Source organism: Cervus elaphus, chromosome 14 (genome assembly GCF_910594005.1).
Source record: "Cervus elaphus chromosome 14, mCerEla1.1, whole genome shotgun sequence".
Taxonomy (NCBI): domain Eukaryota; kingdom Metazoa; phylum Chordata; class Mammalia; order Artiodactyla; family Cervidae; genus Cervus; species Cervus elaphus.
This window is the reverse complement of record NC_057828.1, coordinates 40,664,256-40,689,261: the sequence shown is the minus strand read 5'-3', so window position 1 is coordinate 40,689,261 and position 25,006 is coordinate 40,664,256. Positions and strand designations below refer to the sequence as shown.

The 25,006-nt window shown below is 39.7% G+C and overlaps 1 protein-coding gene across 4 annotated transcripts in view; it reads right to left on the bottom strand.

Moving 5' to 3' along the window:
- Positions 1 to 5,575: 5,575 nt before the first annotated feature.
- The window catches only part of LOC122707989 (dimethylaniline monooxygenase [N-oxide-forming] 2-like), a 34,570-nt gene continuing 15,139 nt past the window's right edge, over positions 5,576 to 25,006 (bottom strand). For 3 of the 4 annotated variants that reach the window (XM_043924056.1, XM_043924052.1, XM_043924053.1), the window contains 7 exons: positions 21,225 to 21,413; positions 18,588 to 18,750; positions 15,346 to 15,488; positions 11,344 to 11,543; positions 9,724 to 10,076; positions 7,071 to 7,143; positions 5,576 to 6,054 (listed from right to left, as the gene is read on the bottom strand). In XM_043924056.1, the coding sequence (XP_043779991.1) occupies positions 5,709 to 6,054; positions 7,071 to 7,143; positions 9,724 to 10,076; positions 11,344 to 11,543; positions 15,346 to 15,488; positions 18,588 to 18,750; positions 21,225 to 21,350 (1,404 nt within the window). In that variant the 5' untranslated portion in view covers positions 21,351 to 21,413 and the 3' untranslated portion in view covers positions 5,576 to 5,708. Of the gene's footprint in view, positions 6,055 to 7,070; positions 7,144 to 9,723; positions 10,077 to 11,343; positions 11,544 to 15,345; positions 15,489 to 18,587; positions 18,751 to 21,224; positions 21,414 to 21,821; positions 21,855 to 25,006 lie in introns of those variants that run through there. The other variant, XM_043924054.1, reaches the window with a different exon arrangement.

The following is a 25,006-nucleotide window of genomic DNA, read 5'->3' as shown; positions in this document are numbered from 1 at the left end:
TTTCATCAACTTCTTAGTTCTCTTGTGGATCAGCCCCATTCTTGGTGTGTAGAGAGGGGATAAATTGATTAACATGATATTTTACCTTGGATATAAGATGAACATTGGAAAATGAAGAAATAATAAATGATTTTTTTGTTGATTCATCATCCTTCAAATCATCATTTAGCACAGGCTGCAGAGTCAGACAGTTCTGGCAGTAAAACCCAGATGGGCTTGCTTATAACCCATATAACTTGGAAAAGCCTTTTTGCCACTATGTCTCAATTTCCTGGTATATAAAATAGGTTATGAGGATTAAATATGATGAAATTAAATTGAATTCTTTGTAATATTTAGAACATAATAAACGATCAGTAAATGACTTTTTCTTATTTTCTCCAGTTTCTTTAGGTTGCTAAAGTTGAAATAGTTCCACAAAAAGAGAAATTAATGATCCTATAGAATCAATTACTTTCTACTGGCTAGTAGCCCAAAATATAGGAATGTCTAACAATTAAAGCTCTGTTTAATAGTTATAATTAAAATTCCTCTCCCAGAATATGTGACAGGTATAGATGGATATCTGGGTGTGAAAACACAAGCTTTAGGTGTATACTTCTCACCCACAAGATAAAGCAGCCAGTCTTTATTGCAGTTTGTTTGAACTGAGAGAGGAAGCAATAACAGCTGGTATTCAGGAGACATGACTATTCATGTGGCCCTGGATGGTGATCTGAGTTCTTTGAATCTCTGTTTTCATATCTGAGAGCATTCTCTTTAGTCTCTTCCATCCTTAAAATGACCCAGTGACTTGCAGTGATCCTTTGGTTCCTATTATGGTTCCATCATATCATATTTGGTTCCAAAATATGATTCCTATTACTGCTTTACCCTGAGGAGTGCCAAAGCAGCCTTTCTGTGTATTTTCTGGAAGTTGGGTTTGGTAGCTTCTTGGCACAAAATTGTCACCTTTGCTGTTAGTGCTAGTGAACTACAAAAGACATTCTATTTAACCATTATTAAAAAATTGACAGTTAACAAATTATGATAAAACCATAGAATATTATATTTAATGGGAATTAGTGATCATCTGACCCCTTTTCTATGCTCATTTGAGAAAACTCAGTCTCAGAAAACTGAGGTGACTTCTTTAGGAACTACAGAAATAACCTAATAGAAGGCAGGAGTGTAAACACTATTGCAAGATTGAAACAAAGCAGTTTGGTATACAGAGGGGGAGGAGATACATTTTGGCTGGAGGGACTGGGGAAAGCGTTTGGCCTGGCACTGAAGGAAGGATGGGATCTTACTAGAGTATTGGGGAGGCAAGAACAGATAGCATGAAGTAAGGGCAGCTAGTGAGGCAGTGTGGAGAGCGTTGGAGAGAAGGTGTGAAGGCATCACAGTGGGAGGAATGCTGGGGAGGGAGGTGACAGCTGGTGTGGGGAGTTTTGAATAATAAATGATGGAGAGCTACTGAAGGTTTCTGAGGAAAGGTGTAAGGTGTCTGCAGGAGAGGACTCCATAGCATATCCTTGTTGGTACTCTCACAAACACTGTTGAGTCTGGGCTTTTAGGGACTGGAAGTTTTGGGGCAAGGGGAAGGGACACTAATATCTCAGAATTGGTTGTGGGAGAAACTGATGAGTAACTAGGTAAATTAATCTAAAAATGATGATTAAACTAAGTAAAGAATATAAAAACGGTATTATGAACCTATGGTAACCATGAGAATGTGTTTTATAGATATTTCACTATAGGGAGTGTAATTAACCAAGGGCGTTAGCTGCTGTACTTGAGATGCCTTGCTGCATTCACGCTCAGGTTACTTTTCCCATGAGCTGCATTTAGTCAGTGATGACATATCACAGAGACTGATGCGTTTCATTCACAGGAGAGTCAGGGCTTCTCTGATGACTTGAGGTGTGCCCAGTGGCTCTGCTGATTCTTCTTTAAACCGCACAACAGTCTATGATGTTTCTATCCACCCATCTTCCCTCTCTCCTTCATTCAGGGTCAGACTTGCATTGCTGTTCAGTGACTCTTTCAGCCTTTTCTTGCACAGCGCTCTCTCTTTCCTCTCATGCAGTCTTTTTCCTTAATAAAACACTTGCATATTTAATCTCATTCTAGCAACCAATCTGAATTAAGTAGAATCTAATCTCAGGATTAGAGATTAGAATCTTAAAGTCAATCTTAAAGGAAATCAACCCTGAGTATTTGTTGGAAGGACTGATGCTGAAGCTGAAGCTCCAATACTTTGGCCACCTGATGCAAACAGCTGACCCATTGGAAAAGACCCTGATGCTGGGAAAGACTGAAGGCAGAAGGAGAAGTGGGCAATGGAGGATGAGATGGCTGGAAGGCATCAACGATGCAATGGACAAGAACTTGGGCACACTTTGGGAGAAGGTGAGGGACAGGGAAGCCTGGCATGCTGCAGTCCATGGGGTCTTGAAGAATTGGACATGACTTGGTGACTGAACAATAACAATCTCAGGAGCCTTTGTTTTAGCCTCATTGATCCCCGATCTGGTCATAAGGCAGACTGGACCAGAAAGTGAGGTATGTTGTATATAAAAATATCTCCCTCTCGGGAAATAGCCAAAAACTCTGTACAAGGTGTTGCAGGCCAGTAGCAACATCTTGCAGGATGAAAGACCAGTTATGAAGAAGAATCTTCTTTTGCCATCCTTATTATAATGTGACTGCTGGATTATATTTCAATTAAGCTTTGAAAATCTTTATTACTTGGAATTTTGTTACATATGATGGTCCAATAGTTTTATTTTTTAAATATCTTTATTTTTCTGCAAATATGACACATTTGGCTTTGAGGGTGGAAAATCAAGGACCAATCATCTGGAGAAGAATAGTTAAAATCAGAAGTTAGTAAAAGGGAACCATCACAGGGAGAGATTTTGCAAGAAGATGATAGCTAGCTCATATCTCTGAGATATTCTGATGCAGAGAATGTCTCTGTGGATCATAGTTTGGAACAAACTATCCTAGATGGTTAGTTTATCTAGGATACTTTCATGTTTCTGGATGTATGGAGGCAAAGGAATAGACTTGAATGAGTCTTCCTTAATCAATCTCAGGCTCTGGAGATGAACTATTTATGTTTAAAAAATCTACCAGAATACTTGAAATGATTTCAAGTGATCATCTTCTTTCTAAGCATTTTCAAGAATGTAAATTGAATAATAATTTTGTCCTAATGGCATTATTCCCCTTGACCCCACTGATTCAGCATTGACCTGACAATGGATTCTCAATCTTCCACTATAGAAATAGAATAATAACCATAGTCATTTCACTGGGTAGTGGTAATGATGAGTGAGTTATGAAAAAACAATTAGGGCAAAGCTTTGCACATTACAAAGCAGGGACTGGCAAGCTTTCTGTATTTACAAACTTTCTGTAAATATTTTAGGCTTGTGAGCCATACTGTTTTTGTTAGCAACTACTCAGCGCTGTCATTACAGCTTCAAAGCAGCCACAGACAATCAGTGAAAAGGAATGGCTATGTTCTGGTGAAACTTCATTTACAGATATAAGTAGTGGGCTGGTTTTGACCTACAGGCAGTAGTTTGCCTACTCTTGCTATAAAGCCTTGATAAATTCTATTCTGTTATTATTATTAATGTAATTGCTTGTAAATGATTTTTAATAATTAGCAAGGTAATTGGTTTTTAATTGATAGCTAAGTATATATACCACATACACTTTTTCAAAGGAATCTGCTTGTAGGAGCATGAAAAAAAAACAACACCTGTATTTAAAGGCTGGTATCATTTCAATAGCCTTTAAAGAGTTTCCACTGACAGGATTGCCATCACATTGTTCTGGGCACTTGAGAGAGAAATCTAGGCCAAGTGAAAAGTGACGACCCCAGTGGCTTTGGAGGAATAAAAGGAGAAATTTGTCTAAATCTTGAATCTCTGACCTTTCCCCTCTCTTTGAAGGTCTTGTTCTGGGCTTGTGGCATGGTTTAATCTCCCAAAGCACAATTTGTAGAAATAACGGCTGTGATGAATGTTTTATAACCAGATGTTTATCTATTATGTTGCTCAATATCTGTTGACATTGAATTGCTTGTGACATTTTTAAAGTTCAGTTCTAAGCAAATGTCTGTCTCTCCTAACAAGCTGGTATGCTTGCTTTTATCAGATGACAAAGGTTACATACCGTTTTGCTTTTTGCCTTGGTTATTTGTTGGTTAGAGCTAAATACAAGGCCCAGTTATTACAATACTTTTCATCTACTTGGGAAATATACTTTTTTTCCCTTAACACTTGTTTTTTGAAAATGTCAATGATTATCTTTAACGTCATTATATAAGCATTTATTTTGTTGTAAATTCCTTCAAACAAATTTTAGACCTAGCTAAAATATAATCCAAATATTATAAATAAAATTAATCAGATCTTATTTATGAGAAGAGTATTGTTTTCTATGTAAAGGACCTACAAAAGCCATACATATGTGATTATAAATAGAACTTTAGTAAGTATTTTTTTAATAGTAGAGGTTTTTGTAAATAAATATTATGGGGCAAGGTTATGATATTCAGTTCTGGAGTCAGGCAAACCTGAGTTCCGATCCCACCTCTATCTCAAGATGGATGGCCCTGGGCATGTTACCTAACTTGAGTCTCAGTTTCATAGCCTGTAAAATGGGTACAAGAGCTGTACCCATCTCACAGAATTGTCATGAGAATTAAATGAAATAATACACACAATGTGCACATTGGTGTATGACAAGTACTCTCTCTCTCAATATATATATGGTAAATACATATTATATGTATAGTAATATTGTAAATACATTTATCCATCTATTATGGTATGCTTATTTTTAATTTTACAGCAGTGTCTCTATCAGAATATAGTGAAGTGAAAGTGTTAGTCGCTCACTTGTGTCCAACTCTTTGCGACTCCATGGACTGTAGCCCGCCAGGCTCCTCTGTCCATGGAAATCTCCAGGCAAGAATACGGGGGTGGGTAGCCATTCCCTTCAGGAGATCTGCTTGCCCAGGGATCAAACCCAGGTCTCCTGCATTGCAGGCAAATTCTTTACTGCCTGAGCCACCAGGGAAGCCCTTCAAAAATGTAAGACAAATATAAGAGAAGTGGCTATTTGCTCAGCTTTTAATGTGAGGCCCTAAAAACCTGTCTGAATGTTGCTGTTTTCTAAGTCTATCTTCTCATTTTTCTTTTTCTCCAATATTTTTGAGTGATTCTTCATGAAGCAAATGGAGCCTGACTTAACATTTGAGAACACTGTGACCAAATAAAGTTTGGCTAAGAGGACTATCAAGAACAACATGCAGAAATTTAAATATTTACCCACAATTTAAATTTTCCAATAATTTAAACCATGGGTGCTTTTCATTCTGTGTAACTCTACTGTTTTCCTATATGGCTGTCCTTTATTCAGGCTTGGCAGCACTATTCAGCCAGTGTTACTATATTGATTTTTATTATTATTATTATTTTTTTGGAGAGTCTGGTGAGTTTGAGGGAAGGATGGATGTCAAAGAAATTTCATGACACAATTTTGGTTTTATACATTTTATACCTAATTCTAACTCTTTCTCTCTCTCTGTTCTTTCCAACTCTAAAATTTAGACTTTAGATTTAATATTTTTTCTTTTAGTTTTTTTTTCTTTAAGAGGTACTGACTGCCATTAAAACTTAAAGCATTATGCTGACAGATTAGAATCACTGAAGTTGGGAAAAAAAGGCCACCACAACAGCAAGAAGCCCCAGGATTTTCAACAGGAAGGAAACTGGGAAAGTAGATGAGGTTTTGATAGCCCGTGTCTTTAAAGGCTTCAGTGTCCTTTGTTTCTGGGTGAAGATGGCATTCCTGGCTCCATCCCACTGTCCAGGCCCAACCAGACGATACTGATAGGAGTTGCACGGCCCAAAATAGAGTTTCACAGCCAGTTTAGGATCTTTTAGCAAGAGAGAAAGGATGTCTGGCTTCACACCTATCTCTACAGCGAGCTCGTCCACGTAGCTGATGTAACTGGTCTGCAGTAGCTGGCTTTTGCTCTCTCCAAACCTTAACGTAGAAAAAAGGACAGAGTCACAAAATATTCTAAGTTACATAAGAACATTAGGTATTCAATAAGTGCTGAAAGAATGGAGAGATGAATGAATGAATAAATGAGCTTTGAATGACTCTGGTGGCAAGTGTTAGTTTATTTCATCAGGAGACCCACATCTCAGATTGAGAGTAGGATATAAAATAAATAAGTCTGATTTCATGGAAGTTCTAGGAATGTGATAGGGTTTATAACCATTATTATTATTTGGTATTTAGCAAGCAGCTATAAATCTTCTGGCAAGTAAAACTAGTCAAGATTGTTGCAAAGATTCACCAGATTACAGATGCAAGTGTAGCTTGGTGTCTTGCACAGAAGAGATGCTTAATATTTTCTAGTTAAATTGTTAAAGTATCTGGCACTCTGGTTGGAATGTAATAGATGAATTAGAGCTTTAAAGTGAGATAATCCCTACATGTGATGTAAGGCCCCAGAGTAAACCTCCCAATGTACTTAATCACTTATGGAATTTAGTGGATTCCTTATGGAATGGATTCTTAATGGATCCTTAAGATCACTTATGGATTCTACTGTGTCACAAAGTATAAATCCTTGACTTTCATTCCATGCCAACTCCTTTCTAATTTGCTTTGATGGGAGTTCCCCCAGCTAACTTTCCAGAGATACTCGGGGCTACTGTCACCACCATTGCCCCATCCCATTTTCTCTTCACCACAGAGTGTGAGAAGATATAGAATCTAACACAGGCATCATACAAAACAAATGAAAATATGTCAAGGAAAAATGTTCTCGTTTGGTGAAATGACTATTTTTAAGTAGTTGGATCTTAAACTAGCATATATAAGAATCATCTTGGAAGAACACAAAAATATGAATTTCCAGTCTCATCCAGAAATTTTGATTCAGTTGGTCTGGGTTATGTCCCAGGACTCTGCATTTTTAAGAAGCAGCTAGGTGATTCTTGTGAGCAGTTCAATACTGTTCTATGTAAAGAATTAAAAAAAATTCTTACCAGTCAATTCTTTTTTTATTCCTCTTGATAATGTCTTCCATCATAGTTCTCTCTGAGGGCAAGGTACATAAGCCTAGAAAATAAAAGGCTGGTTGAGCGGTAGGTTTGGATCAGTATCATTACTTTATCTAGTAATTGATTCTTACATGTAAATTTTGGCCACTGACCCATGTTAAACCAGTCAGGGAGGCTGTGCTGTTGAACTCCAGGGTGTGCCACTCACATTGAGTTCTGTGTGATGTTGCCCAGGATTCACCAGACTACACCATGGACTCTGAGGTGGGGTGGTGGTGGTAAGAGAGGAAGCTGGAGTGGGAAAGTGAGCCTACGAAGCCAGGGAGTTCTGCCAGGTGGCGTGAGCTCCATTCTGAGGGTGGTGGGAAGCCTTGGGAAGTGACCTGATCAGGTTTGCCTTTTGGAAAGATTTTCCTAGGTGTTGAATTTTGGAAAATGGGTTCCAGGGAGGTGAGTGTAGAGGCAGGAAGACCAGTTAAGAGGCTGTGAAGTAAACCAGGTGAGGGAGAGAGTGGCACAAACTAGGTGGGGCAGTGGGGATGGGAGAAAGATTGATGTGAGTCATCACTGTGTGCTTGGGAGGCCATCTGTGTCACAAGTGTCCCTGGAGCGTCAGACATGCTGGAAAATGGTCAGTTTCTCTGACAGGCTACAGTCCATGTGGTTGCATATAATTGCACATGACTGAGCAACTAACACTTTTTTCACTTTTTTTGGCTCCCTAGGGGCTCAGATAGTCAAGAATCTGCCTGCAGTGCACGAGATCCAGGTTTGATCCATGGGTCAGGAAGATCCCTTGGAGAAGGGAATGGCTCCCCACTCCAGTATTCTTGCCTGGAGGATTCCATGGACAGAGAAAGCTGGTGGCCTAGAGTCCATGGGGTCGCAAAGAGTCAGACATGACTGAAGAAGTAACACTCCTTGGATATGGCTAGTCATCAGACATCTCAGATTCAATGAGTCCAAAATTGAGTTTATCACTGAAGTCCTCCTGCTCAGGCTTGCATTCTTCCACACGCCTCCCCTCGTCCCAGCACTGCTCTCAATCCAGTTTCCACTGCCTGAGATCTGCAAGTCACCTGTGATTCTGCTCTCTTCCTTCAATTATTCTTGGAGCCGATCATTATGTCCTGCTGGTTTCACTCTTAACTATTTCTCTTCTCCACATTGTCTGTTTGCCTGGCTGAGGTTGTATCATGTTTTAGTATAGACAATTACATAGCCTTCTCACTGGTCTCTGGGACTGTATTTCTTTCACCTTTCAAATCTATCTTTCACACTAATGCTGAAATAATCTACCAAAAATGTAAATCTGATAATGTCTGGTCTTTGCTTAGAACCTTTCACTGGGTCCTCTGGCAGAAGGGCTTTCTTAAGTGGAGACTCTAGGTCCTCAAGCCAGACTTAATCAGGGCTCCTAAGGGTCCACTGGATGGTTTTGGGTCTACCAGCTAAATTTGGGAAGGGGCTTCAGGTGGCTCAGTAACAAAGAATTTTCCCACAATGCAGGAGACGCAGATTTGATCCCTGGATTGGGAAGATCTTTTGGAGAAGGAACTGGCAACCCACTCCAGTATTCTTGCCTGGGAAATCCCATGGACAGAGAAGCCTGGCAGCGTACAGTCCATAGAGGCGCAAAAGAGTTGAACATGACTTAGAGACTAAACCACAACAAGAAATTAGAAAGAGCTGATCTATATTTTATATTCAAACTCGTTAGTGTGCCTCAAAAGGTTCCTCTGTTCTGGTCCCTTGCTCTCTAAGAAGAATCTTTCACCCCTCCCTGCCTCACACCCCACGTTCTAGGAATATCAGATAACGTGTAACTCTCCATCTATATCACACCTCTGTGCTCTCACTCAAGGGTTCCTTTTTCTGCACCTGGGAAACCCAGCTATCTAGGAGTCTTCCTTGACCACATGCCCTTCCTCAACCCCACTCTGTTGTTGCTAGCACTCTTTCTCTTCTTTCTGTACACTCCATGCATTCCTCTGACAAAGCATTTGTCTTATTATCTTGAAATGATCCATTTAAATTTGTCTCTATGCCACCAAGTTCCAGCACAGGGCTGAATATTCAATAAATTTTTGTTTAGCTGAATTGAACCCTGGGATCAGGGAGATAGTAACAGTCTTCTGAGAAGTGCAAAGTGCTACACAATGCTCAGAGAGAAGTATTTCAATCATTTTATAGCTTTGTAGGGATCTGTGAGGTTGAGGTGCTTAGATATTAAGAGTTAATTTGGAATTAAGTATGGAGTAGGCCCTAGGTCTCTTGATTTGCACATATCCCAAGGAACTTATAAACATTTTATAGGTAAAACTTGGAGTCATAGATGTCTTCCTTCTTCACTGTTCTTTCATTAGTCCAACAAAAAGTAATATGTACTTAACACTATGCCAATTGAAATTCTCTGAATTTTCTAATATTTTAAAGGAATGATTATGGATATTTATTCTTGTATCCCAGTATTTGTTATTTTTTGAATTCTCTGCTAATTTTTTAGGATGCCAGTTTTGTGAGAGCAGCCAAGGTTGGAAACTTTTTCGGCAACTTCCTTTTCTAAACTTGTTTTTAGCAAAGTCCACCAAGTGTGAAACCCTCAGCCACTCACCTGCCTGCTCACTCACTCACTTACCTTTGAAAACTCTGGTTACCCAACGAGCTTGAAGTTCAATAGCTGGGAAAATGGGACCTAGGGGCTGGATTAAACCGATGCATGCAAGAGTTGACTTCTCCAGTTGAGGAGGGAAGATGAATTTGTACAGTGAGACCATATTATTCTCTACTTTAACAAGATCTTCAAGGAAGGGAAAAGAGACAGTATATCCTGTTGCAAAGACAATGATGTCAATGTTCTCTTCCACTGTTCCATCTTCAAAGATGGCAGATGTTTCTGTGAGCTCTTTCACTCTTGATTTCACCTTGATGGCTCCATAGAGTATACGACTTGGAAGGTCATCATTTATGACAGGCTCTTTTGAAAGGTATCTGAAACACGCAGAAGAAAACACTCAGAAAGGAGCATTTAATGAGGCGTTTTGAACTCTGTTAATATTTTATGGGGTTGGATTTGAGAAAAAAGTAGTTTCTAAAATATCTGTAAAACTTTCTAACTTGACTAGTTGGCCTACCCCAAACTTTACTCTCAGACTTTATTCTCATGTCACATGAGACTTTATTCACATGTCACATATCTCTTCCTTCAACAAATAAGGAAAACATGCATGTAGGTGATGTGGGCAAAACACATTGCAAAAAAAGAGACATCCTAAGGGTTTAGGCAAAATGCCAACGTCTGTGATCAATTCCTAAGTACTCCAATTGTCATTATCCTGCTGATATCTCCACTGTTGCTTTATGTTATCTACCTTTAATTATCTTGCTGTTTTATTTAATCTCTATCTGGTCATAAGTAAGGAAGAAAAAATTTGTTAAAAAAATTTGTTAAATTCCCATCAGTTTTGAAACTAATTAAGAGATTAGTATGAAAATTAATGCATAGAATTAAGTTTGGGGATATCTCTTTATCTCAAATATCCACAGATAGCATGATAGCATGAATAGTGGAGCAATGTCTGGTTATATGTCTGGAATTTCCTTTTTCTTTTAGATCTGAGAACCACTTAAAAAAAAAAGACTGCATGGCATATGTATCAGATCTCAGAATACAGCAGCCATATTGCATTTGTTGAAAGACTGCAAAGCTCTCCTGTTCTTTTTTTGGGGTGGGGGAGGGGGAAGGAGCCTGTTATACTTTGCTAACTCTACACCATAAGAGTTCTTCTCATGGGGGGCTTTTGAGAAATATTCATTGCCTGTTAATCTCCAAGTTATACATCTCTGATCTTATGAACACAAGCAAACAATATGGATGTTTATTTTTCTTTATTTGATAATGGGCTCCTGTAGAATTTGGATCAGTTTTCCCATCCCACCCTCTGAAAGGAAGGTCACAATCTCTTGAAACAGCCTTTTCCAATGTTGGATAGCTCTGGGTATTAGGAAGTCCTCCCCCAATCCTAGTTATACTCTCTGGAGCAACTTCTAATATTTATACTTCATCTTCTCAAATATTTACTTTTTAAAAGGCATATAGAATGGATCTGGGATTCAAAATCTGGGAGCTGTACGATACCCACACTGTTAGGCTGTAGTTTGAACTATCATGTTAGCAATCTGGCTCTTTTCAAAGAGAAACCCTTCTGACAACCCTGATTATCAATGAGTATACCATAAAAAAGTAAAGTAATTTTACTTGTTTTGAGGGACAAGGCCATAATTTTCATGGTTGAACCATTGACTCCTCACTTTTTCCATTGCCCATTTTACAACAATTCGTGGCACGATATTGTAGAGCATGGCTCTAAAGCGGGTGAGGAATGTCAAGTCCCAGGGATAGCCATCTTCAGAGATACGACTCAGGACCCAGGAACCATGTCTGGTGCTGATAAACACCTAGTGAGCAAAAAGGAATGCAGTTCATATTAGGGCATCATCTTTTTTTGGGAGGAACCCACTGTGTAGATAATATATCACATGTATGGCCCCAGAACTGGCTGAAATGCTTTGTCTTAAAGATGATTGACTTCAAAGTGAAGGATCTTCTGGTTTTCACTGTTCTAGGTCAGCTTTATCATACAAGTGGTGCCCCGGGGTATTTACACTGATAGAGGAAGACTACCATAATCTTGAGGACTTCATGCAGACCCGAGAAAATCTTTGGGCTAAACCAACCATAAAATCCACAAATCTACGTTTGCATTGTGGTTCAATACTTCTTCCCTCCTCTCACTTTTCTATCCAACCCAGGTTGTTTTTATAACAAAGGTATACAATTATAATCCAGAAAATATGTATGATTGCAGCCTAAAAGCCAGATTTTTAACTTTGAATTTATTTCAAAAACTCAGAGTTTAAAAATATAACCTTTGCTATTCATAGATATTACTTTATATGGAAGTTAATATAGGAGGTAATCAGTTATATTAATATATATATACATATATTTATTCTTTTCAGATTCTTTTCCCATATAGGTTATTAGAGAGTACAGAGTATATTTCCCTGTACTACACAGTAGTTCCTTGTTGATTATATATTTTACACATGGGCTTTTATTTTATATCTAGTAGTGTGTTTGTGTATATATCAGATGTATTCTTTACCTTGTATACTCATATTGCCCTAGTTTTCAAGATGTACATATTTTACCTTGTTTACTGTTACTTCTCCATTGACCGAATGCATATTTGATTTGCTTCTTAAAATTTTGCATGTCAGTACTTTTACATGCCAGAACTCTGTGAGTTCTATTGTACAAGGACTTGATAAACATGTTAATACTCCCTTGTAAGGAACTGATTGACTTAAGAGTTGAAGATTGTGAATTCTAGACTGAGGACTCTGGATTCAGACTACCTGGGTTTGACTCCCAGCCTCACTACTTACAAGCTGTGTTGCCTTGAGTGAGTTACTTCAGCCTCTCTGTGTCTCTCTCCATAAAATAGGGGTGGTAGCAGTACCTGCTTCATAGAATTATTGTACCAATTAAAGGAGATGATACATGTAAAGGACTGAAACTGTTGGTTGGCCAATGACAGGTATTGCTAACTATTATTATTTTGTAAATTTAGGCTGGAGGAGTTTCATGTAGTGCCACATATCTGGAGTGAGCCAGAATTTGGAGACACGTTTTTCTGGGTCTCAACTCCTTAACTTGTGAAGTAGCACTGATATAAAATGGTGTTGAATTGTTGGTCTGTGTGTAGTAATATACTTAACATCCTGACTGTTTCTGCTGCTATCCTTTTGTTAGCTTGGCAATACTTTGGCTAGGCATTAGGTAATGTACTTAAATGTTTCTATGCAGTCTCTTTCCATTACTTATCCTCTGCCCTTCTTCTTCAGGGCTTCTATGGTGGCTCAGTGGGTAAAGAACCTGCCTGTAATGGCCTGTAATGCAGGAGACTTAGGTTTGATCCCTGGATTTGGAAGATCCATTGGAGAAGAGAATGGCTATCCACTTCAGTATTCTTGCCTGGAGAATTCCATGGACAGAGGAGCCTGGTAGGCTACAGTCCATAGGGTCGCAAAGACCTGGACATGACTGAGTGACTAACACACTTAGGATCAATCCATGTTCACACTGGAAGCTCTGCCTATTTTATTCCCTATCTTTCTCTGTCACCATACCTGCAGCAGGGGAGTCTAATCTGGCTAGCTCCATTAGCTGTAGCAGTGTGATATGTCTGAGGATTTAGGATCAGATGCATACTTCAGGCAAAGGATCAGATTTGGGTTTTGGTGGAAAAGTGTGTGGATGACTCAGCACCATCACACAGTATTTTGAGTGGGTGGTTGGACTGTGGTAGAACAAGTCATATCATTATGAACATGAACTTGCTTTAAGAAGCAGGGCACACTCAGGACTAAGGTGAGTTTAGACTGTAATTTTAAGCTTCGCAGGTGCACTTGGTTCTAACTCTTACCTACATAGCTCCTAGAAAATCTCTGGTAAGCCTTGTCAAAGAAGGATTGAGAGTGCATTGCTCTGTGTAAGATATTTTATCATAATGATCAATTATGTTATTAATCTAATAAATGTTGGAAAGACACTATTTAAAAATTAATGAGCTGGAAGGCACACAAATATAGCCAAGGTGCTTACTTATTATTGAATCTAGCATGATAGACAGGCTTTTACATGGCAAAGCCCATATGAGGAAATAGACTCTTGCAATCTAAGATCTTTGGATCAACTGTTCTAAGTCCAAATCACTGACCTGCAACATGTAGTGGTCTAGTATGGAGCTTCACTTAGTTGATGGCTAGGTCAGCTCTTTTCATCATACTCCCTTCCTCAAGCTTGTCACATTTTCCAAACAGTAAGGGGACTGAACTTGGTACCTTCCCCACCTGAGCTGGCTCTTCTCCGAGCCTTTACAGTTACTGCCTCTTTATTTGTTCTTCATATGAAGGCCTTAAAACTTTGAAAAATGAAAAGTGGTTTCTTTTCATAAATAAGGTGAGGACCTCCTGTGTCTAGTACAACTCTTTCTGGTGTTAATGACCTGCTCTGTCCTCAGGGTGGTAACTCTGACAGGTCCCAGTGGAACCCCGTCATCAACCTGCTGGGGAAGCACCACGTATGTTTATCACATTTGCTACTGGGCATCTGAGCCCTGGGGCTTCTTTGGTGGCTCAGTGGTATGAACCAGTGCCTGCCAGTGCAGGAAATACATGTTAGATTCCTGGTCCAGTAAGATCCCCTGAATAAGGAAATGGCAATCCACTCTAGTATTTTTGCCTGGGAAATCCCATGGACAGAGGAGCCTGGAGGACTATAGTCCATGGGGTCACAGAGTCAAATACGACCAAATACGGTCTGAGCGACCCAAAAACGACAACAACATCTAAGTCCTGACAGTGTGAGTCTCAGGATAGGGCACTTTTGGCAATGGTAGACATGGCCACAGTAAGTCCTGAGGAGCCAGAAGATGCCAGGCTAAGGAGGCCAGTGTAAGAGTGATAGAACCCCTGGAATCCAGACCATGTTGAAAGGGCTTGCTGTGGGGAGAGGAACCCAAGCTATTTTCCCATCTTTGCCTAGGCCTGTCCTTCCAAAAGGGATTTAGTTACTGCCATTCTCAGCCATCTCTGTCAGCATCATCTGCATCTTGTAATGTTTGACACTGGCAGCTAGGCTGTGTCATTCCTGAACAGGTGCAAAGATAACAGTGGTCAGAAGACCTCAGGAAGCACCTAAATATTTATGATCTTGTTTGGGAGTCTTACTGTCTATTTAATCTCTCTCTTTTTTTAAATGATTCTTGGGAACTATGGATTATTTACATTTCAAGTAGAATTCAAATATGTATTAAATTTCTAAAAGGCACTCTTCCAAAGATGAGCAGGTCAACTCATAGAGGCCCCTGGGTAGAAACAAGGCCTCCTGTGCTGAATGTTGTCTGATCCAAATTTAAGTGAGGAGACATCCAGAGAAGTAAAATGACTTGCTCTAGTTTACACAGCTGATTAATGGCAAAGCTGGGAGATTGACTGGCTTCCTGATTTCTAGATTTCCTATGATACCACACTGGGCAACCAACCAACTAATCAACCAATTATTAAGTAATGGAGCCTTGGTTATATGGCTGTGATTTTCTACTATGCTCTTCCCTTTTCCTCTCCTCCCCAACCCCTACCACCCCCCCGCCTCCGCCCCTCCAGCAGACAAGGTAATCGGGGAGCATCTTACCTGAGCAGCCTTCTTACACAACTCAACTGCAATATCTGAGGCTGAGTTTCCTATTCCAATCACCAAAATGCGTTTCTTTTCAAATCCCTCTGGGTGCTTGTATTGGCGGCTATGGAAATACTGGCCTTTGAACTTCTGGATACCTTTGGGGTGAAGAAAAGAGAAATCCATGAACTATGTCAACTTAATTTCAATAAAACTGCCCTGTCAGCTTTTCCTTTCTGGGACCAATTATTTGTTTTGTTATTTCCCCTCTTAGGGAAGTTACAATATTAAGGCCAACTGGCAAACTCAAAGTATGAAGCATGTAAGAAATGTTAGGTTAAGCACGTGGTGAAGTGAAGTGGAAGGTACTCAGTCGTGTCTGACTTTTTGTGACCTCTGGACTATATAGTCCATGGATTCTCCAGGCCAGAATACTGGAGTAGGTAGCCATTTCCTTCTCCAAGGGATCTTCCCAACCCAGGGATTGAACCCAGGTCTCTTGCATTATAGGTGGATTGTTTACCATCTGAACCATCAGGGAAGCCCAAGCCTATAGTTCAGCACCAAAAAAGTTGATTTCAGAGGTTGCAGCTTAGGTGTTTACTAGAGGACAGGTGGTTTTGATGGATAGAGTAGAGTCAGGTATTGATTTCCAGCCATCCATCATCCTATTTTGTAATATACAATGATACTTCAATATCACATAGCATATATTCTTTTGAAGGTTTCTTAAACATATTATTAAGTGCTAATGATTGTAATGAAATGAATTCTTCAAAACCATTTTTCTAGATTCCGTATATGTGCGTTAAAATATGATATTTACCTTTCTCTTTCTGACTCACTTCACTCTGTATAATAGGTTCTAGGTTCATCCACCTCATCAGAACAGATTCAAATGCATTCCTTTTTGTGGCCGAGTAATATTCCATTGTGTATATGTACCATAGCTTCTTTGTCCATTCATCTGTCAATGAACCTAGACAAGCAATCTAGGTTGCTTCCATGTTCTAGCTATTGTAAATAGTGCTGCAGTGAACAATGGGATACATGTGTCTTTTTCAACCCTGGTTTCCTCAGGGTATATGCCTAGGAGTGGGATTGCTGGGTCATACGGTGATTTTATTCCTAATTTTTTAAGGAATCTCCATACCGTCTTCCATACTGGCTGTATCAATTTACACTTCCTCCAGCAGTGCAAGACCATTTCCTTTTCTTCATACCCTCTCCAGCATTTATTGTTGTAGACTTTTTGATGATGGCCATTCTGACCAGTGTGAGGTGATATCTCATTGTGGTTTTGATTTACATTTCTCTAATAATGAGCAATGTTGAGCACCTTTTCATGTGTTTGTTAGCCATCTGTATGTCTTCTTTGGAGAGCCTTTTTAAAAAAATTTATTTGTTTTTAATTGAAGGATACTTCGGAGAAGGCAATGGCAACCCACTTCAGTACTCTTGCCTGGAGAATCCCAGGGATGGGGTGGCACAGAGTTGGACACGACTGAAGCGACTTAGCAGCAGCAGCAGCAGCAGAAAGATAATTGCTTTGCAATATTGTGTTGATTTCTTCCATACATCAATATGAATCAGCCATAGGTATACATTTATCCTCTCCCTCTTGAACCTCCCTCCCATCTCCCACCCCATTTTACCCCTCTAGGTTGTCACAGAGTCCCAGTTTGAGTTCCCTGAGTCACAGAGTAAATTCCCCCTGGCTATCCATTTTACAGATGGTAGCATATATGCTTCCATGTTCCTCTCTCCATTCGTTCCACCCTCTCCTTCCCCCACCCCAACCCATATCAACAAGTCTGTTCTCTATGTCTATGTCTCCATTGCTGCCCTGAAAATAGAGTTCATCAGTATCATCTTTCTAGATTCCATGTATATGTATTAATATACTATATATTTGTTTTTCTCTTTCTGACTTCACTCTGTATAATAGGCTCTAAGTTCATCCACCTCATTAGAACTGACTCAAATGTGTTCACTTTAATGGCTGAGAAATATGCCCTTGTATGAATGTGCCACAGCTTCTTTATCCATTCATCTGTCGATGGACATCTAGATTGCTTCCATGGACAGGCCTTTCTGAAGATAAACATCTGTGTCTTTTCCCAGGAAAACATGGCCTTATTAAAGTATTTGTCTTTGATGATGGGCTGCTTGAAAGAGCCTTTAGATCATGTGCTCAGTTGCATAAGACTCTTTGCAGCTCCATGGACTGTAGTCTGCCAGGCTCCTCTGTCCATGGAATTTTCCAGGTAAGAACACTGGAGTGGTTGCTATTTCCTTCTCCTTTAGATCATATGAGTTCTCAAAGTGTTGGTCCCTTGGCCAGCAGTATTGGCATCCCCAGAGAACTTGTTAAAGATGCAAATTCTCAGCCTAGATCTACAGAGCTGGAAATGCTAGGGGTGGAGCCTAGAAAGTTGTGGTTTTAAAAGTCCTCTAGGTGATTCTGTTGGAAAGTTTCATTGCTTTAGATCAGGAAGCCTCAGTCCAGCTTGCATATTGAAATCACTTGAACAAGTAATTGACCTAGGCCTACCCTAGACCGATTGAATCTTTGAAGGTCATTTGAACTTTAAAAACTCCTCAGGCGGTTTGAATAATGTGGGGCTTGGACTGAACCACCCTATTAAATGTTTTCCTAAAGGCCTTGGGAAGGAAGTGCCCTGTCGTACGGAGGGGCCTGGGAGGAGCCATCCTCCCCTGCACTTCCGGCATCCATGACTATCCTATTGGAGTACTGATGTCCAGAAACTACCCCCAGTAACCCTGGCTGTGGGCATGGCTCTGTGGAAGTCCCCAAAATGAAACAAAGTCACAGGTGTTTGGCAGGATAGAAAAAGGTCAGGGTAAGCTTTTGTTATTGTTCAGCCCTTCAGTCCTGTCCGACTCTTTGCAACCCCATGGACTGCAGCACCCCAGGCTTCCCTGTCGTAAGGTAAGGTACATGGCTGAAAGGATCTCTCCAACAGAAAACCAAGATGGGTGAAAATTCTCTGAAATTCTGAGTAACATTTAGTCACTTTGGGGAAGGCTGAACTTTGGCTGCACTCTGATGATGAAGACCCGGAGGGCTCAAAAGAAACAAAGATGGTATTTGGAATCTTTCATCTTTCTGGCTCTATCCTGATTTTAATATTATGCTGAGTTGCAGTAGCTAGCCAGTTTTGCTGTCAATCTAGCCTGAACATTAAGTAGCTGGACACCTACTCCCAAAAGCCGGGGCTCTGCACAGGCCTCACCTGGAAATGACTCCAGTGGGAGATGAGGGAAGACGTGATGGCCGCTGCAGATCATGACTCCGTCAAAGACAGCGCTTTGCTCCTTACCGTTGTTCTCAGTAACAACCACCCACTGGCCAGAGGTTGCAAAATCCGGGTGTTTTTTCACACTGAGGACGGTTGTCTGGAATCAAACACAGAGAAGGCATCATTGAGAATTACTCTGGCATAAAAGGGGCCTTGTCCAGTGCCTGGGAGTGGGTAAGGGTAGAGTGCAATGTCTGGCTCCATTGAGATTCCATTTGAAGCCATTTCAAGCCACTTAAGGCAAAGACTGCTAAGTGCGCCCTGCTGCTTCTTCCTTGGCACATGCTCCCAAGGATGTACTGCTTTGTGTGAGAGGCCTGACTCAGCAGTGGGAACCAGCGTTAAGTCTCTCTGAATAAGGAGAGAGACTTAGAAAATCATGGCAAAAGTCTGGGCAAGATACAAAATACGTGTTCATCATTCAAGTGATCACACAATCAGCATTTATCACAAAACTTTTGTGTTGACCTCTGTGCAGACTCTGTGTTAGAGAATATATTCCATGCATAGCGCCTGGCACAATGACAGCACTCCATGAATGGTGAGTTATTCTTATTTATTTATTTTATTAAAGGCATCATGTGCTTTTTTTAAAAAAAATTAATTTAAAGTTTGGTTGTGCTGGGTCTTCATTGCTACTTGCGGGCTTTCCCTCATTGCAGAGTGGGGGCTACTCTTTATTGTGGTGCATGGGCTTCATGTTGAGGTGGCTTCTCTTGTTGCTGAAGATGGTCTCTAGGACTTGAGAGCTTCAGTAGTTACGGCACACAGGCTCAGTATTTGCAACACACAGGCTCAATAATTGTGGTGGATGGGCTTAGGTGCTCCGTGGCATATGGAATCATCTCGGACCAGGGATCAAACCTGTGTCCCCTGCATTGGCAGAGGGATTCTTATCCACTGTGCCACCAAAGAAGTCTGCATCATATCCTTTATTTTGCATATTGTTGTTTACTAGTGAGTGCGAATTTTTTTGGTAACATTCATTGTTACGTTTGCACAACATTTCTTCCTTTGTGAATTGTCTATTCATATCCACTCATTTTTTTTTTTAAAGATGTAGTGTGTGGGCTTCTCCACAGAGCAGAGGCTCTAGAAGCGTGGGCTTCAGTAGTTACAGCATGTGGGCTCAGTATTTGTGGCTTGTCATATTTATTATTTTTAAAATGTCTTGCTAGCAATACATTTCATACTCTCATTTGGATTAAACAATTTACTGGTTTATTGATTTTTTGTAAATGTTGTTTGCTGTGTGGAGGTTTATGGATTTTTAAAAAGGTACATAAATGTTGTGTTTGATGTATTTAAGAAGCAATGTCAAAGGAAGTGAAGCTTTTCAGGTGAATGGTATGCTTCCTTCTTGCTGGCAAGTGTTTGAGCCCCTTATACATGCTTTTGAAAATTTCAGATATTTTTCAAAATGCTGTGTTGGCAATTTTGAAGCTTTTACAGTTTTAAAAAATGTATGTGGAATGTTGTGAAAAGGCTACAAAATGTCTGGGTATTTTCAGTTGAAAGATTTCAAATTTGAAGTTAAGCATGGTATATTCACTAAAGTACTCTGGATTCTTGACTATTCAAAATGTAGTTCGAGGACCAATCTTCACTGTCACTGGGGAGGTTATTAGAAATGTAACTGCCCTGAACCAGTTCACTCCTTCTCAGGCAACCTGGCGGTTTCCCATTCCTGGGAGGTCACTGTATTGATACTGAACTTAGTCTGGACATGTCCTTTTATAGTTTGAATTGAGTTCTTGCATCTTATGGCTTATACCAATTCAGAGATCAATAAATGGGAGTGAGTTTTCTTAAGCCCTCTCCAATCTCCAGAAAACAACATCAGTAAAATGATAAACAAAAGAAGAAGAAACTGGAGGAACTCTACATTAGATAGACTGAAATAGTTTCATGGTATTTGCATATGTTTATGTCCACTAAATCAATTATTCCAAATTAATGTAATACAAATCTATAGTAAAACTAAAATTACTGAGAAAATGAAATGTATTAAAAAATAAGTTCTACTAATATTTATTCAGTGCTATAATTTATTTCCTAGACACAGTTACTGGTTTTCAGAGTGTAGGTTATTGATACAAATTTAGGATGTTTAATGAGGATATTGGTTTTTTCTTGTTGATTATTTTTTTTGAGAAAACAAGGGAAAGGTAGTTATAATTGCATTTCAGAATTATCTGGCCATTCTTATGTTGCTAAAGAATGCATCAAAAATTAACAAGAGTGGTCTCTATAGTGTTCTGAGATGAATGGGGAGCTGTGGGTTTATCTAATCCATTTTCTAAGATAATCCATTTCTATGGAGAAGGTAAGAAAATAAAACAACATAACTTTTGTTTTCATATACCCTTTCAAAGGAAATGAGGCTAGTCGTCTTCAGTGGTTACAGATACTAATTTAAATGCAGTTTCACTGTCAATATCATTCAAGCCTTAATTTTGACAAATGTCTTTCTTCTGTTTATGCATATAGCCTATAATATCACGGGTAATGACATTACTTTTCGAGTTTTCTATCGTGCTGTTTCCCTCCCCCCTACCCCAAATACAATACCTGGAACTGAATATACTTTAGTAGATCAAACTTCTTGGCAAAGATTCTGAAATATTCCAGGACTTTAGAATTGTGCAGGAAGTTTGGAAAATCGTCAGGCATTGGAAAGTCACTGAAACAGGACATTTCTTTGCTGGTGTTGGTGACGACGGATTGATAGATGCTTGCTCGGCCATCGTCAACATTTTCCTAATGAAATAAAGGAGTGGTAATAAGGTATTAAAGAAATCCCTTGATTTCCTACTCACCTTCCACATCTAACCCCTGCATGATGTGAAGCTCTTTCATTGCTGTTGTTGTTTAGTCATGTTCAACTCTCTTGTGACCCCATGGACTGTAACTGGCCAGGCTCCTCTGTCTATGGGATTTCCCAGGTGAGAATACTAGAGTGGGTCGCCATTTTCTTCTTCAGGGGATCTTCCCAACCCAGGGATTGAACCTACCTCTCCTACTTGGCAGGTGGATTCTTTACCACGGAGCCAACTGGGAAGCCCCTCTCATTGCTGCAGTATGACTGAAATGTCTGGTGGATGAGGAGCTGTGTATGTGCCATTCTTATGTTGCTAAAGAATGCATCAATAATTAGCTTCCTATTACCTGTTTAGTGTCAGTCATTGTGACAACTGATGCTGAAGCTGAAACTCCCAATACTTTGGCCACCTGATGTGAAGAAATGACTCACTGGAAAAGAACCTGATGCTGGGAGAGATTGAAGGCAGGAGGAGAAGAGGATGGCAGAGGATGAGATGGTTGGATGGCATCACTGACTCAATGACATAAATTTGAGTAAACTCCGGGAGTTGGCGATGGACAGGGAGGCCTGGTGTGCTGCAGTCCATGGGGTCGCAGAGTCAGACATGACTGAGTGACTGAACTGAACTGATTGTGACAATCAGCCCCCTTCCAAAATTTCCCCTGGGGAGACTACACCGGTCTTCCACATCTTTAGGAACCAATAAACTCTGCGTCACTGGTCAGAGACTATAATGGAGAATTTCAGTTAAAATGAGTACTTTGGGGAGCAGGAAGTTTTCACATCTTAATTTGAATCCCCTCACCTTTATCTTATGCTTTATGTGAGTCAACCTTCCTCAAGTGATAATAGTAAGTAGTATTTTTTTGTTTCTGGGTGCACTGGGTTTTTGTTGTAGTGCGTGGGCTTTCTCTAGTTGTGTCGGGGGCTTAGTTGCCCTGTAGCATGTGGGATCTTAGTTCCCCCACTGGGATCGAACCTACATCCCCTGCATTGGAAGGTGGATTCTTAACCCCTAGACCACCAGGGAAGTCCCAAGTAAGTAGATTTAATGCTAATCAAGTATATTTTTTTCCTTTTGAACTTTTTATTTTGTATTGGGGTATAGCTGATTAATCATGTTGTAATAGTTTGAGGTGAACAGCGCAGGGGCTCAGTCATACATACAAAGATATCCATTCTCCCTCAAACCCCCCTCCCACCCAGGCTGCCACATACCATTGAGTTCCATGTGCTACACTATAGATCCTTGTTGGTTATTCATTTTAAATATAGCAGTGTGTACATGACCGTCCCAAACTCCCTAACTATCCTTTCCCCACCTGCCCCTGGCAACCATAAGTTCGTTCTCTAAGTCTGTGAGTCTCTTTCTGTTTTGTAAGTAAGTTCATTTGTATCATTTTTTTTTTTTAGATTCCCCAATCAAACCTTAAGTTTGATTTTGAGTGTTGTTGAGTATGCTTTTATAATTCAGGAGACAGCACATGCTATGGCTGAGTTTATAATTTCCTCTACAAGAAGTGCTCTGCGTAATGATTTAATGTTAAATCATGCAAGAGCCAAGTATGGTGATTCAATGTCTGTGAAGTCAGCATGTTATCAAACAGGCTTTATAAGAAAATGTAAATAATGCCACCCAAGAACTCCTCAACAGATGCTTATGCACAGGCAGAGACTAAGTATAATCCAGCATATTATGACTCAGCACCAGGGGGGGTATAAAAATAAAAATGGAAAGATTATAAGAACTCATGAATTAATTGTAATAAATTATCTAATCTTACATAAATGGCATTAAAATCTCCTCTGCAGAATAGTAAAGAACAGTAAATATCCAACTCTAATTCCACCATTGTAATAAATCAGTTGTATACATTGCTTTCTTACCATTACTCATAGAAAATCATTACTTTCCTGCCAGATCTTTAGATCAAGCCTCCTTAGATTTCTGTAACACAGAAAGAGGCAACCTGGACTAGCAGAAGGAGCCTGGGCTTTGAGTTAGACACAGGTTTGAATTCATCTCTTTCAGGCTATGTGAGCCTGGACCAGTCAGTGCCTCTGAGCTTCGGTCCTGTCATTTGTAAACTAGGGATGTGCTAGGTGCTCAATAGTATTGTTATTGTCCGTAGTTACAGAGGAAGCTATAAGCTTCAGCAAAGTTGTCAGTGACACCTCACTGTTCACCACAGGATAAAGGTATCCAGGCAGCTGCTCTGACACCACAGCAACTGATACAAACACTCGCTATCATCTATCACATCTGAATTTTCTGATAGTTCCTTTACAAGAGGCTATACTTTATTTCAAAGAGTTAAAGATTAAACTGTGGGATCTTTCCTCTTTTATCAGCAAAGCTCTTTATATGTTTTGGGCTTCACTGTGTCCAAATTTCAGAGATTATCGGTACTAACATGACTTTCCAAGTTTAAAATGATGTTTGCTCTCAGAACACGTTTAAGACCAATAAAAAGTCCGAGTTTGTAAAGATCCTTCTCCCTCATACATTGCACTCTCTTCCTCATTCATTCATTCACTCATGCCTACCATAGGCCAAGAGTCAGATGCCTTTTTTCCCACGAGCAGATTGTTTATCTTTCCTAGTCTGTAATTGAGGTGCAGATGATAGCTTTGTTAGAGTTTTAAGTGGCTTGATAAAAACTAGTCATGTTAGGGTATACTAGCTTTCTAGGTGATTAATTTGGTGTGGTCTTATTATTAACTGTATGTATGTACAGAAGGCAAAGGAAGTTTGTATTCAAATATGAAGTGCTTTCTGTCTCATATACAAGGATATAATCTGAACTTTGGATGAATAAATCATGGTATTTTTGTTTTCAAACACTAGCTTCAAATTGCTTAATACAGTCATCCCTTAGTATTCATAGGGGATTAGTTCCAGGACCATCTGTGGATACCCACATCCAAGGATACTCAAGTCCATTATATAAAATGGTGTAGTATATGCACAGAGCATACACAAGTTACATAAGTCAGATTCCTCCTTTTCTCCTGTAAAATGAAGTTCGTCAATTGTTCCATTAGTCAGTTGTCATGAGGCTTTGATGAGATTAGATAAAATGCTTAGCACAATGCCTGACTTTAAATAAATGCTCCATTCACGTTTGCCTCTCTTGCGTTACTACTGGCCATTAGAGCCAGTCTTACTGAACCAGTCATAGTTTTGAGACAGTATTCTGTCCATTTTATTAAATGGACTGTTACAGTAGAGCTAACATATTAGTTTTTACAAGTGCTTTAAATTGGCTTTAACATGTGGTTGGCTCCTCTGTCAGGTCATTTTAAGGGAATTTTGAGTGATGAGAACTGATGTTCTCATCAGGGGTTCTGATGTCTGAGCCCCTATAGTAGTTCCAGAGCCAGGGCAAGACTCTCCTTTGGGGGTTTTACTTGTGTAATTTGACACAACTGATGATGACATCAAAATTCTTTTACTGAACATCAAGTAATGATCTTTATACTTAGGTTGATTGGTAGACAACTATTAAAAAATGCTTTGTGTCCATGT